This window comes from Xiphophorus maculatus, chromosome 13 (assembly GCF_002775205.1).
Source record: "Xiphophorus maculatus strain JP 163 A chromosome 13, X_maculatus-5.0-male, whole genome shotgun sequence".
In the NCBI taxonomy this organism is placed as follows: domain Eukaryota; kingdom Metazoa; phylum Chordata; class Actinopteri; order Cyprinodontiformes; family Poeciliidae; genus Xiphophorus; species Xiphophorus maculatus.
The window spans coordinates 10817980-10830278 of record NC_036455.1 but is presented as its reverse complement, the minus strand read 5'-3'; the positions used below and the strand labels follow the sequence as shown (position 1 = coordinate 10830278).

Sequence of the window (12299 nt, the reverse complement as noted above, 5' to 3'; positions counted from 1 at the left end):
ATCCTGAAACTATATGTTACTATTTGTAATGTGCAAAGAAATAAAACTCATTAAGAAAGATGATGAAAATGATTGTGACTTGCATTGGTTCAAATTCACTCGATGAACACAACCCAAGATTCCTGAGTCACTCATGTAAATATTTACGAAATATTCTTGAGGAATCTACGCTTCTTTCTTGCTATTGGATAAACAACACATGAAAACTGGTTCTGATTGTGATTTTCTCGCAGTGTGAACAGGACTGCTGCAGGTTAGCTAAAAATGTGTCAACTTTCAAAAGCATTAGACTGCTGTCCATTTCTTCTTTTCTTTGCAATTTATCCAGTTGTATAGAAAATGTTCTTAGTGAATGGTTTCTTACATTTTTTTGAAAACCTCAAATTAAAGCATTTAAAAAAAATCTGACTTTGCAGTTACAGTGCAATTCTTTCTCTTCTTAGCAGGTTTTTATAATTCCATTTATGTGTTGGTGCTTCCATTTCATCAAAACATTTTCTAATATTTTATATTAATTCATAATAAAAATTAAATGATTTTTTTTTATCTGCTCTTGGTCAACTGCTTTGTTCAACGTAATGTTAAATGTGAACATTATTAACTTTTTAAGATTTGGTATAAATGTTAAGGTTTTGGTGAAACACATGCCATATCAGAAATTTCAGCATCATTTGTTTCTGTTTTATTAATTGGTTTTGCTGATATGATTCAGTCAGGTGGGATTTTTTAAGCATACATAACCTACATTATCACTGTTATGGAAAAGACTAAGAGTCTAGATGAGGACTCAGTTAAAATTGAAGTTGATGTTTTAAGTAAATTTGAAAAGCATAATCTGCTACATAAAAAGTCTGCTTGTATTTGCAGTTAGTCGCTATTGCAGCTTTTTCAGTCATTTCAGTTCCTGTTCAGTTTGACTGGGAGGTTTTTGTACGAGACATTTTCACTGTGGGAACACCCATTGATTGTTGACGTTGTGGTAACTCTGACAGTAGTAAACTGCAGCATCTTCAGCCTGAACTCCACTGATGGTCAGAGTGAAGTCAGAATGTGATCCACTGCCTGAAAAACGACTTGGAGTCCCTGATGCTTTAGTGCTAGAAAGATAAATGAGAAGCTTAGGAGTTTGTCCATCTTTTTGTTGATACCAGGCTAAACAAGGGAAGGAGCTGAGGTGAACATGAACATTTTGACTCATTCTACAGTTGATGGTGACAGATCCTCCCAGTCCAGCTCTCACTGCTTCAGGCTGCTGAGTCACTGTGACCTGACCTCTGACCTCTGAGGACACAGAGACAAAAACATGCAGCAGCTTCATGGTTTAGTCGGCTTCATTTCAGAGGGACAGATGTTCATAGAGGAGAGGAGTTGGATTCTCTGGACTTTACCTGTGAAGCAGCAGCAGAGGAGAGTCCAGATGAGGACGCAGATCAAAGTCATGTTTGTGATGAGGAGGATTTCTGTGTCTTCTGTTGTGATGAAGGACAGCTGTCAGTCATCCAGTGTTCAACTGTCAGGACTATAAACTCTCCCAGAGCACTGGAGCATGGAGCTGCTGATGCAAAGTGGCTCTATGGAAATGCTCTGACTGACTGCAATAGAAACTAGGATCAATGGACCTTACCAAGCTCCGCCCACAACCGACCCACGTGACCTCAAGTCTCACAAGTAGTGATGGTGAGATGAAGCCTCATGAGGCATTGAACCACTTGAGCCAACTGGTTCGAGAAAGGGTTCATTTCTTGAGGCTTCATGTGCACACGAAACCACCTACTGGCCAGGTGTATAATCACAGCCAGCTGTATCTTAACACGTGTGATGCATTGAATTTTTGTCTATTATGGCTCTTGGGAATGACGTCACAAAAGATGTAGGACGAAATCATTTGTCTACATAAATTATGTATACACATATGTGTATAATAAAATATTTTTGAATGTATTCTCTGTGTGTAATTAATCCCAAAATAGTAGTGTCATGTGATATGGCATGTTGTGTAATAATGTTTTTCTGTGACTCTAGAAAAATGGCCTGGGCTTAATCAGGCAGAGGACAGTGAAAGTGCTTGTGGAACTAGGGAGGGGGTGGTGAATAGGCTAATGCTTGTGTAACTTGGATGATTTCATGCATTTTTATTAAGAAATAAAAATTTTTCCACAGTTTTTGGTTTCAAACGATTTCTCTTTTTTGACACTACATGGATGAGGTGTTATTATTGTACCCCAACTCCTTGGAGCACAATAAACACCTCACCTTTACAGAAAATAAGAAACAGTGAAAAATACAGTTCCTCATAAGCAAACCTAATGCATCTGCAAATGTTCAGTTCACCTTACCTTGTTAGGGCTTATCAAATCAAAATGTTCCCACATAGGGGAAATCCTCCTCTTTCTCGCCGGCTCCATCCTACTCCTATCTATCTATCTATCTATCTATCTATCTATCTATCTATCTATCTATCTATCTATCTATCTATCTATCTATCTATCTATCCTAAACTCTCCAAACACCGAACTAACTGTCTCAAACTAAATAACCATTATCCAAACTCTGCTATCCAAACTATCAAAACTGTATCCACTCTCTCAACTGACCCAACTCGCCTACAACAACCCACATTATGAATGGATCCTGTGGGGTTTCTAAAGCTGTCAAACCCCGCGCCAACATCTGAGCCACTTCCCGAAGCAGTCACGTGGTACAGCCGGGCAGCGAGGCTTCGGACGTCATCGTTTTCGGCTCCTCCCCTAAACGAAGCAAGCCTCGATACGCGCTTTACGGAAACGCCCCCTCCATTACTCGACACACGCCTCGAAGCCTCGGCACATCACGTAACATCACTACTCACAAGCAAAGCCTGCAGCGCGTTGTTTCTATGTAAACATGACTGATTAGTGCGTCATTTCTACCGGATTTTCACAATATATCAGCTACTAAATGGACAGAGGAACTAACAAGTTCATGTCATCATCTGGGAGGAGGTTACTGGTTTCTCAGTCACAAGCTGGTTGCAAACCTGAGGCCAGCAGGTGTCAGTCAGTTATGGTAGATCTGAAACTTGGTTTGATGACGTCAATATGAGAAGCTACAGACTGATAGGAGGAACCAAAGAGCTCTGTAAAGGTAAAGGCAAATCTTCTGAAGCTGGGATATTATTAATTTGATTTCACATAATTACCTCGGTAGAAGCCATTTGTTTGTTAAAATTTTATGAAATATATTTGTTTTATTTAATGTTTGTTGTGAATGACGTAAACTCACAAACGAACGAGGTAATTAGTCCAACGTTTAGAAACTACAGCGGCTGTAATGCGCCACAGCAAAGGTAAACAAAGGTAAAATAACCCGAACAGGTGATCAACTCAAAACCGCTCTTACCTTTTTACTCTCTCTTTGTAGTTTAAGCACACCTGTTACCGTGGCAACCGCCTGTTCCCCGCAAGACGAGCAAAGATTACGTTAAAAACATAACATTCAGTCCGTTGCGATTATCAAGTTTCCAGGCTTGATATTTATTTCTCGATTAATAATCAGCGCTTCCCTGAACACAGCGACGGTTGATTGACTAGCTGTACTTGGTGCTAACGTGGCTAACAGGAGTAACAGTTTAGTCCAAAGCCTTTTCTGCTAAAATAAAACCTTTAGTGTATGTCAGATACAGACACATTGCATATTGATCTGTTTAGCTAACCTAAGACTGTGTAGCAGACAGGCTTCAAGGTGTAGAAGTTGCATCAGTTCTGCCTTTATGCTGTATTTAGCTAACGGGAAGCTAAGTATGTTTGTGAGATGGCCACGCACGTGACCACGTAGAATGGGAATCAGCCAATGAAAAGCGGCGCCTCTGGTAAGGTCCATGTGATGCTGCTTTGAACATTTTTAAAGCATTTTTTCAAATTGTTAAAGTTTCTCCCACATAATGTTTTTTACATCTTAACTGACTGTTTTTGAGCAAAACAAGTTTAGTTGTGTTTTATATCAAATTTCTACACTTTTTCTTTTCCATTTTTCTTCCTAGTAGTTCATAATCATTTTAGATATTTTACACATCAAAATAGAAATGAGAGATGAGGAAATTTTAAATTTTCACTTTAAAATAACACAAACAGTAAGTGTGCAATTTTAGTGCAACTTTTTCAACACCCTTTCTTTACATTAACACATTTTTACATATTTAGAGGTAAGTGTCTAAACAAAGGATATTTTGGGAAGTGAACATTTTTATGGGGGGCAACTTTTCTGTCATTTGAGATATGGCCCTGTCCTTTGAATCATTGCATCAGTATAATGAAAACTTATACTGATGCAAAGACTGAACATCTTTTGTTACAGACTTATGTCTTCTAATGAAATAATCAATTTTTAAATATGTGAAAAAAATCTCTCTACTTTTTTCAAAGCTGTAATTGTGCAAAATATTTTGTTAATCAAAGAGTCTTTTTGTCATTCCAATTAATCTGATGATCGCATAAAACAGGCAGATGACAAGATCCAGCTGCTTCATGAAAATTTGTGTACATCTATATGAAGGTTTTAGTTAAGTGATTTCTGCAGCAGCTTTTAGCTACAACTAACTAGTTAGTGCTCATCTATAGTCTAATTTACATATTATGCTCTATGAATATGGTTCTATGAACAACTTCTGTTTCAGTGCAGCAGATCAGTTTCTCTATAGCTGAGGGAGGATTTTGTACGACATTATATCACTGTGTGACTGGAAAGCTCCAATTTCAACCCAAGGTCAGGGCTGATATTCTCATTTTTCTCAATCATTGTTATTGTAATAAATTTGATGACATCCTGAAATCAAGTTTCCAGCAGAGAGTCTCATCCTGAACCAGGAGCCCCAGGATGGTCAGCAGTAGAGTCAGTGACATCATCATTGTGCTGCTGGTGTGTCAGTGGCTCTGAAAGGCCTGGACAGCCACTGATCAACTCTGACCTCTTAACAGCTGGGAGCAGAGAGGCAGGACACATATTCAAACACACACAGTGACATGGAGCTAAGCTCATCATGTAATTAGATTTCTTAAGTGCTGTGAGATGCTAATTACCTTACGTTATCCACGTTATCCAAACCACCTGCATATCCCCCAAGAGCGCACAAGTCCAAATAAGGACAATTACGTCACGGGACGTCAGACAAAAACATGCAGCTCCCAGTGTGCAGTAACAGAGACCCTCAAGAGAGACCAGTGTCTCTAAATTGAATCTGTAGCTGATTTTACCTTTGCTTTCATGTTTTCTTATTACCAGCTTCTCTGTTTCATTCTGAATGTGCTTGATATTGTTTTAAAGTGGACTGATTCAATTTTATAAACAATAAAAGTTTCACAAATGCTTCTGAAATCTTATGTTTGACTTATTCACATTATTCACAAGAAATATGGACAGTAGTCTTACTGGCCACCCCCAGCTCTTGTCCTAGGACCTTTGGAAAAAGGCTGACATGTGACTGATTGGAAGAATGAGCATAGAATGTGGATGAGGAATGACAATATCTATTGTAGAAAATGCAATATCAATTTACATTTTCTACAACAGCTTTTCTTTCCAGTAACATACATTTACATATGTCAGTGACAAATCTGTGCAGCTGCAGTTCAGTTTCTGTTCAGTTTGACTGACGGAGGTTTTTGTATGACTGTTTTTCACTGTGTGATCACCCACTGGCTGTTGGGGTAATGAAGACTCTGACAGTAGTAAACTGCAGCATCTTCAGCCTGAACTCCACTGATGGTCAGAGTGAAGTCAGAGTTTGATCCTCTGCCTGTAAAACGACTTGGAGTCCCTGATGTCCGAGTGCTGGCGTCATAAATGAGGAGCTTAGGAGTTTTTCCATCTTTCTGTTGATACCACCCAAAACGGTGATTACTATAGTAAACATACACATTCTGACTGGTTCTACAATTGATGGTAGCAGATCCTCCCAGATCAGCTCTCACTGCTGCAGGCTGCTGAGTTACTGTGATCTGACCTCTGACCTCTGAGGACACAGAGACAAAAATATGCAGCAGCTTCATGGTTTAGTCGGCTTCATTTCAGAGGGACAGATGTTCATAGAGGAGAGAAGTTGGATTCTCTGGACTTTACCTGTGAAGCAGCAGCAGAGGAGAGTCCAGATGAGGACGCAGATCAAAGTCATGTTTTTGATGAGGAGGATTTCTGTGTCTTCTGTTGTGATGAAGGACAGCTGTCAGTCATCCAGTGTTCAACTGTCAGGAATATAAACTCTCCCAGAGCACTGGAGCATGGAGCTGCTGATGCAAAGTGGCTCAAAATTTTCAGAATGACTCCGACAGAGACTTTGGTTCAGTGTAATGATGGTTGATTCATTTTAATATAACTAACAGTGTCAACAGATCTTTGTTAATGCACAAAGAAGTTCATTAGCATGTTTTGTTCAATAATAATGAAAAATGTAAAATTTATTTCAGATTATTTTGTAAAGCCTTATATATAGCTTTTTGGATGCATGGTAGTCTTGATAGTACTTAATTCTTTTCCTGACTCTTAAATTTGATATTTTCTGTCTTTAAACTTTTAACATTTTTAAGAAATAGCAATACAGTTTTCTGTCTACATGTATATTTATGAAGTTTTCTCAAAGATCACACAACATTGAGATAAGCAGATTTCAGGAGAGCATCATGTTTTACGTAATTTCACTTTTATATGAGAAGAGAATTGAAATATTCCTGCTAAAGATATTCCACTTGCAGCAGCTTTGTGCTACCAGACAATTTTTTAGTACCTACTTGTGTTCCAAGCACACCAGATTTATGTGAGAAAACCCAATGTTCAAAACCAAAGCTAAATATCTTAAACATATCTCAAACTACACAAGATGTTTATTTGTTAAACGTCTCTTATAAAGTTACTACAGAATGTGCTCATTTGGGTTTCTTGAAATGAAAGAATATGTTTTGTTGTACGAATGCTGATAATGGTTGCTACCACGGCTTTTATTTGAAGACATTTATTCCAAAAGGAGAGTCATGGCTTCCCACAATTTTGTTTCAATCTTTTCATGAAAAAAGAATTAAGTTCTGGTCAATTTCAGGAAAATGTTGGGTTTTCTGCTTACGTTTAGTTTCTAGGTGATCAATATGTACAAACACCTTTTTTCACAGAGTTGTTTGTGTTCAGAGTCAGAAAGCCGTGTCTCTCTACAGTCAGAGGTTTTTGTACGGCGCCTCAATGAGTTTGTATCACTGTGGTACACGTTCGGTGGAGGAACCAGACTGGAGATTGGAAGTAAGTCAAAAGTTTATTTTCTTATTTTATCTTTTGTCAGTTTTCCTTTATTCCCTTTCCATAATAGGTAGAAATTGAAAAATGTTGGTAATTTCATATTAAATAACAAAAACATATACAGGAAACACAAAGGTGATTTTGTATTTTTAAGTCTAAAAAAATAAATTACGGACCATAATACATGGTGATCAGTCCGTGATTTAATTACTGAGTTATTGCAGTAGTTTAATCTGGATTTACAGATTTTGTTTAGACTGAAAATGTCACAGAGTCGTGACTTTTCTATAGTCAGAGGTTTTTGTACAGCGACCCGCTTAATTTGTATGTGGAGGAACCAGATTGGCATTTCCAAGTAAGTGTGCAACATTTAAAAACTAAACAGAACATTACATAATCTCTTTAAAAAATGCTTCTATTTTGCTTTTTATCATACTTGCTGGTACTTTGACTTTATTTTGTAGTGTAAGTTTTCCCTGAGTAGATGTTTCAAATTCGTAATCCATTTAAAATTCAATTTTAAATATTTTTTTTATGTCCATAGTTGATAAAATATCACCTCCTGTGAGAATAAATCTGTTGTTCAAAAACAAACTTTTATCCTGTTATAAATCTATAATAGGATGAAGACAGAAAACACTGGAAAAAATGCAGACAAGTCAAATAACTTTATGTTGTCAATTGGCAGTAAAATTTGAAATTTTATGAGTATGTTTCAATTTTACATTTTTAATTCCACATTAAACTAAAAATATTTGAATTTGCAAGAGAAATGTATGTCATTTTTTAGTTTAAAGAATAGATTAAATATTTCGGGTCAGACAGCATGATGATGGAGCTGAGAAGATTCTAAAGAGGAAGTGAAACATTAAGTGACTCTTGGAGCAAAACAACATCTGGGAGGAACATCCTGGCATTTAAGATCTGTTACATTCAATTTGCTTAGAGTCTAAGCATTAGACGCTTCCTATATGATTGACAGCTTTGTGATCCATGTCCTCTAACCTCGGTGTTGTTTCCTAGGTGATACCCGCCCCACTCTGACAGTGCTGCCCCCCTCCAATGAGGAGCTGCAGAAAGAGACAGTCACCTTCATGTGTCTGGCCAACAAGGGCTTCCCCTCAGACTGGACTCTGTCCTGGAAGCTGGACGGCAGCAGAAGCAGCAGCAGCTGGGAGGAGACCAGGAGCTCCGGGGTGCTGCAGAATGACGGCCTCTACAGCTGGAGCAGCACCCTGAGGCTCCCTGCAGACCAGTGGAGGAAGGTGGGCTCTGTGACCTGTGAGGCCTCCCAGGGCTCCCAGTGTGCAGTAACAGAGACCATCAAGAGAGACCAGTGTCTCTAAATTGAATCTGTAGCTGATTTTACCTTTGCTTTCATGTTTTCTTATTACCAGCTTCTCTGTTTCATTCTGAATGTGCTTGATATTGTTTTAAAGTGGACTGATTCAATTTTATAAACAATAAAAGTTTCACAAAGGCTTCTGAAATCTTATGTTTGACTTATTCACATTATTCACAAGAAATATGGACAATAGTCTTACTGGCCACCCCCAGCTCTTGTCCTAGGACCTTTGGAAAAAGGCTGACATGTGACTGATTGGAAGAATGAGCATAGAATATGGATGAGGAATGACAATATCTGTTGTAGAAAATGCAATATCAATTTACATTTTCTACAACAGCTTTTCTTTCCAGTAACATACATTTACATATGTCAGTGACAAATCTGTGCAGCTGCAGTTCAGTTTCTGTTCAGTTTGACTGACGGAGGTTTTTGTACGACTGTTTTTCACTGTGTGAACACGTGCTGGCTGTTGGGGTAATGAAAACTCTGACAGTAATAAACTGCAGCATCTTCAGCCTGAACTCCACTGATGGTCAGAGTGAAGTCAGAGTTTGATCCACTGCCTGTAAAACGACTTGGAGTCCCTGATGCTTTAGTGCTGGTAGTATAAATGAGGAGCTTAGGAGTTTGTCCATCTTTCTGTTGGTACCAGTGTAAGTAGTTGTTGTTATAAACATTTTGACTGGTCCTACAGGTGATGGTGGCAGATCTTCCCAGATCAGCTCTCACTGCTGCAGGCTGCTGAGTTACTGTGATCTGACCTCTGACCTCTGTGGACACAGATACAAAAACATGTAGCAGCTTCATGGTTTAGTCGGCTTCATTTCAGAGGGACAGATGTTCATAGAGGATTCTCTGGACTTTACCTGTGAAGCAGCTGCAGAGGAGAGTCCAGATGAGGACGCAGATCAAAGTCATGTTTGTGATGAGGAGGATTTCTGTGTCTCCTGTTGTGATGAAGGACAGCTGTCAGTCATCCAGTGTTCAACTGTCAGGACTATAAACTCTCCCAGAGCACTGGAGCATGGAGCTGCTGATGCAAAGTGGCTCTATGGAAATGCTCTTTAGTCTCAGGTTTGTTCTTAATTAATAAAACTAATTTCAACTCTTAAACCACAGCTTCTCATTTTCTAACCTGGACTTATAACCTGAACAATGAAAAATAAACTTCTCATATAATTACATTACTCTGCAATTGAGCATTAACAGCTAACAGTGCCATACATTTAGCGGTAATAAACTCCTCCATGAACTACTTTTCTGATGGTCAGTGCTTCATCTGAGCTTTTTCCACTATGAATAGTGTAGTGTTTTGGGTTTTCTGTGTGTTTATTTAGGTTTCTGTGTTCTGTAGAGTCTCTGTTTTGTCCCGTCTACCCCTTGATTGAGTGCAGCTGTTCCTTGTTTCCCCTAATTGTCTCCCTGTGTATTTAATCCCACCTGTGTTCCTTGTTCTTGGTCGGGTCCTCGTCTTGTCGTGTCTATTCTGTCGTCAGTGTATTTCTGCACCAGTTGCTGCCAGTATTGAGCTATTAGCTGTCTGCTCATTCTGTGCTGCCTAGACTTTGGATTATTGTTTGTTTCATCATTAAATTCATCACCATTTCTCTCACCAAAACTGGGTCCACTGCATCTCCCTAAACCATCTCTCACCACATATCATGACAAATCGTTATAAACTGGTGCTACAAAATGTTATATTCAAGTACTTTGGAAGTTCCACAGGTTTTACAATGCAAACAGTTCAAAAGGAAGGAAGTGTTTCCAAGTTCTTGTTACATGTCACACAGACAGTTAACATAAAATAAAATACTTTCATTTTGATCAGCTGTCTTTGATTTAGAAATGTTCTGTGATATTACCAAAGCTACTGCTTTGCTTTGTAGTATTAAACATGTTCATATTGGTAGATCTCTGACAGTTTTGATGTATTGTCAACAATACATAAGCAATGTGATTAAACATGATGCGGTATGATTAAAAAAATAAGGTGAGGTCCAGTTACTAAATGTTTCATTCAAAAGTTTTTGTCAAATCCCACATTCAGTATCAGTAAAATATTGTTCTTCCCATTTTACATACAAGTTAATTATACATTTTATGATTTTTGTCGTGTGATTCTAATTGATTAATTAATTAAAACATGGAACTAATACAAACTAAAGTAACTTGTGTGATATTTTTAAATGCTTTAGTGAAGGTTCTGTTTCTTACTACTATCCATTTCTTCATCAAATTAAGTTGTTTTTTTTAAGTTATCCTATCTTTTGTCAACCAAATAAGCTTTATATCATTCAAATTAGAGTGATGCTGTACATTTTACTCATTTATTTTAACCCTTTGGAGTCTTGGGTCTAAATGGCCGTTTTGGTCTAATTTTGAATTTACCCTTATATTTCCACCATAAAAACTATTTACCTTACCTTGTTTGGTATCATTATTTTCAGAACATCCTAAACTTTGTGATTTTACAGTGTTTGTTTCATTTTGACAAAATTTATTATCACATTGGAGCAAAAAACACACACAGAAACATGACGTCATGCCCGCCACAGGGCGGGCGTCGACCTTAAAAGGTTAAAACACCTTCATGGAAATTTGTGTGTATCCATGTGAAGGATTTCAGTAAACTATCAGTTTCTGCAGCAGCTGGAAGCTGCAGCAACATAGTTTCAGTTCAGTTTGACTGAGGGAGGTTTTTGTATGACTGTTTTTCACTGTGTGAACATCCACTGGCTGTTGATGTAGTGAAGACTCTGACAGTAATAAACTGCAGCATCTTCAGCCTGAACTCCACTGATGGTCAGAGTGAAGTCAGAGTTTGATCCTCCATCGTTAAAACGATTTGGAGTCCCTGAGACGCGACTGCCAACATAGTAGAAGAGTAGATGTGGAGTTTGTCCATCTTTCTGTTGGTACCACGCCAAGTAGTAGTTTTTATAAACATCCTGACTGGTTCTACAGCTGATGGTGGCAGATCTTCCCAGATCAGCTCTCACTGCTGCAGGCTGAGTCACTGTGACCTGACCTCTGACCTCTGAGGACACAGAGACAAAAACATGCAGCAGCTTCATGGTTTAGTCGGCTTCATTTCAGAGGGACAGATGTTCATAGAGGAGAGGAGTTGGATTCTCTGGACTTTACCTGTGAAGCAGCAGCAGAGGAGAGTCCAGATGAGGACGCAGATCAAAGTCATGTTTTTGATGAAGAGGATTTCTGTGTCTCCTGTTGTGATGAAGGACAGCTGTCAGTCATCCAGTGTTCAACTGTCAGGACTATAAACTCTCCCAGAGCACTGGAGCATGGAGCTGCTGATGCAAAGTGACTCTCTATGGAAATGCTCTGAATGACTCACAGAGGGAATTTGGATCTAATTGATTACATTTAAAAATGAAAACTCTTCGGCAAAAATGCAACTGAATATGTTGAAAATAACATGAGACTTTTCCAAAAACCTCTTTAGTGAAGGTGTACTTAAATAAGTCAGGGTGTTTTTTTTATGAACTATTTCTTGCATGATATGTTTTTTGTAAAGAATTTCAATCAGTTTTGTATCATTTATATTTAATGCAAGAACAAACCTATTTATTTTCCAACTCGTTTTTCAGAGTTTCTGTTCAGTCTCTGTAGAGCAGTGGTGCCCAAAGTCGGTCCTCGAGGGCCGGCATCCTGCATGTTCTAGTTCTCTCCCTGGTTT

General features: G+C 38.4%; 4 gene segments (V, D, J or C); 1 reads left to right on the top strand and 3 right to left on the bottom strand.

Moving 5' to 3' along the window:
* Window positions 1-5651: 5651 nt before the first annotated feature.
* On the bottom strand, window positions 5652-6259 carry LOC102218076. The segment is given in 2 exon segments: window positions 5652-5986; window positions 6094-6259. Coding segments are annotated over 2 exon segments (387 nt in total).
* Window positions 6260-7066: 807 nt separating this feature from the next.
* On the top strand, window positions 7067-8749 carry LOC111610539. The segment is given in 2 exon segments: window positions 7067-7257; window positions 8278-8749. Coding segments are annotated over 2 exon segments (471 nt in total).
* A 297-nt stretch (window positions 8750-9046) lies between these two features.
* Window positions 9047-9637, bottom strand: LOC111610618. The segment is given in 2 exon segments: window positions 9047-9372; window positions 9469-9637. Coding segments are annotated over 2 exon segments (378 nt in total).
* Window positions 9638-11316: 1679 nt separating this feature from the next.
* Window positions 11317-11915, bottom strand: LOC102228984. The segment is given in 2 exon segments: window positions 11317-11639; window positions 11747-11915. Coding segments are annotated over 2 exon segments (375 nt in total).
* Window positions 11916-12299: the final 384 nt, after the last annotated feature.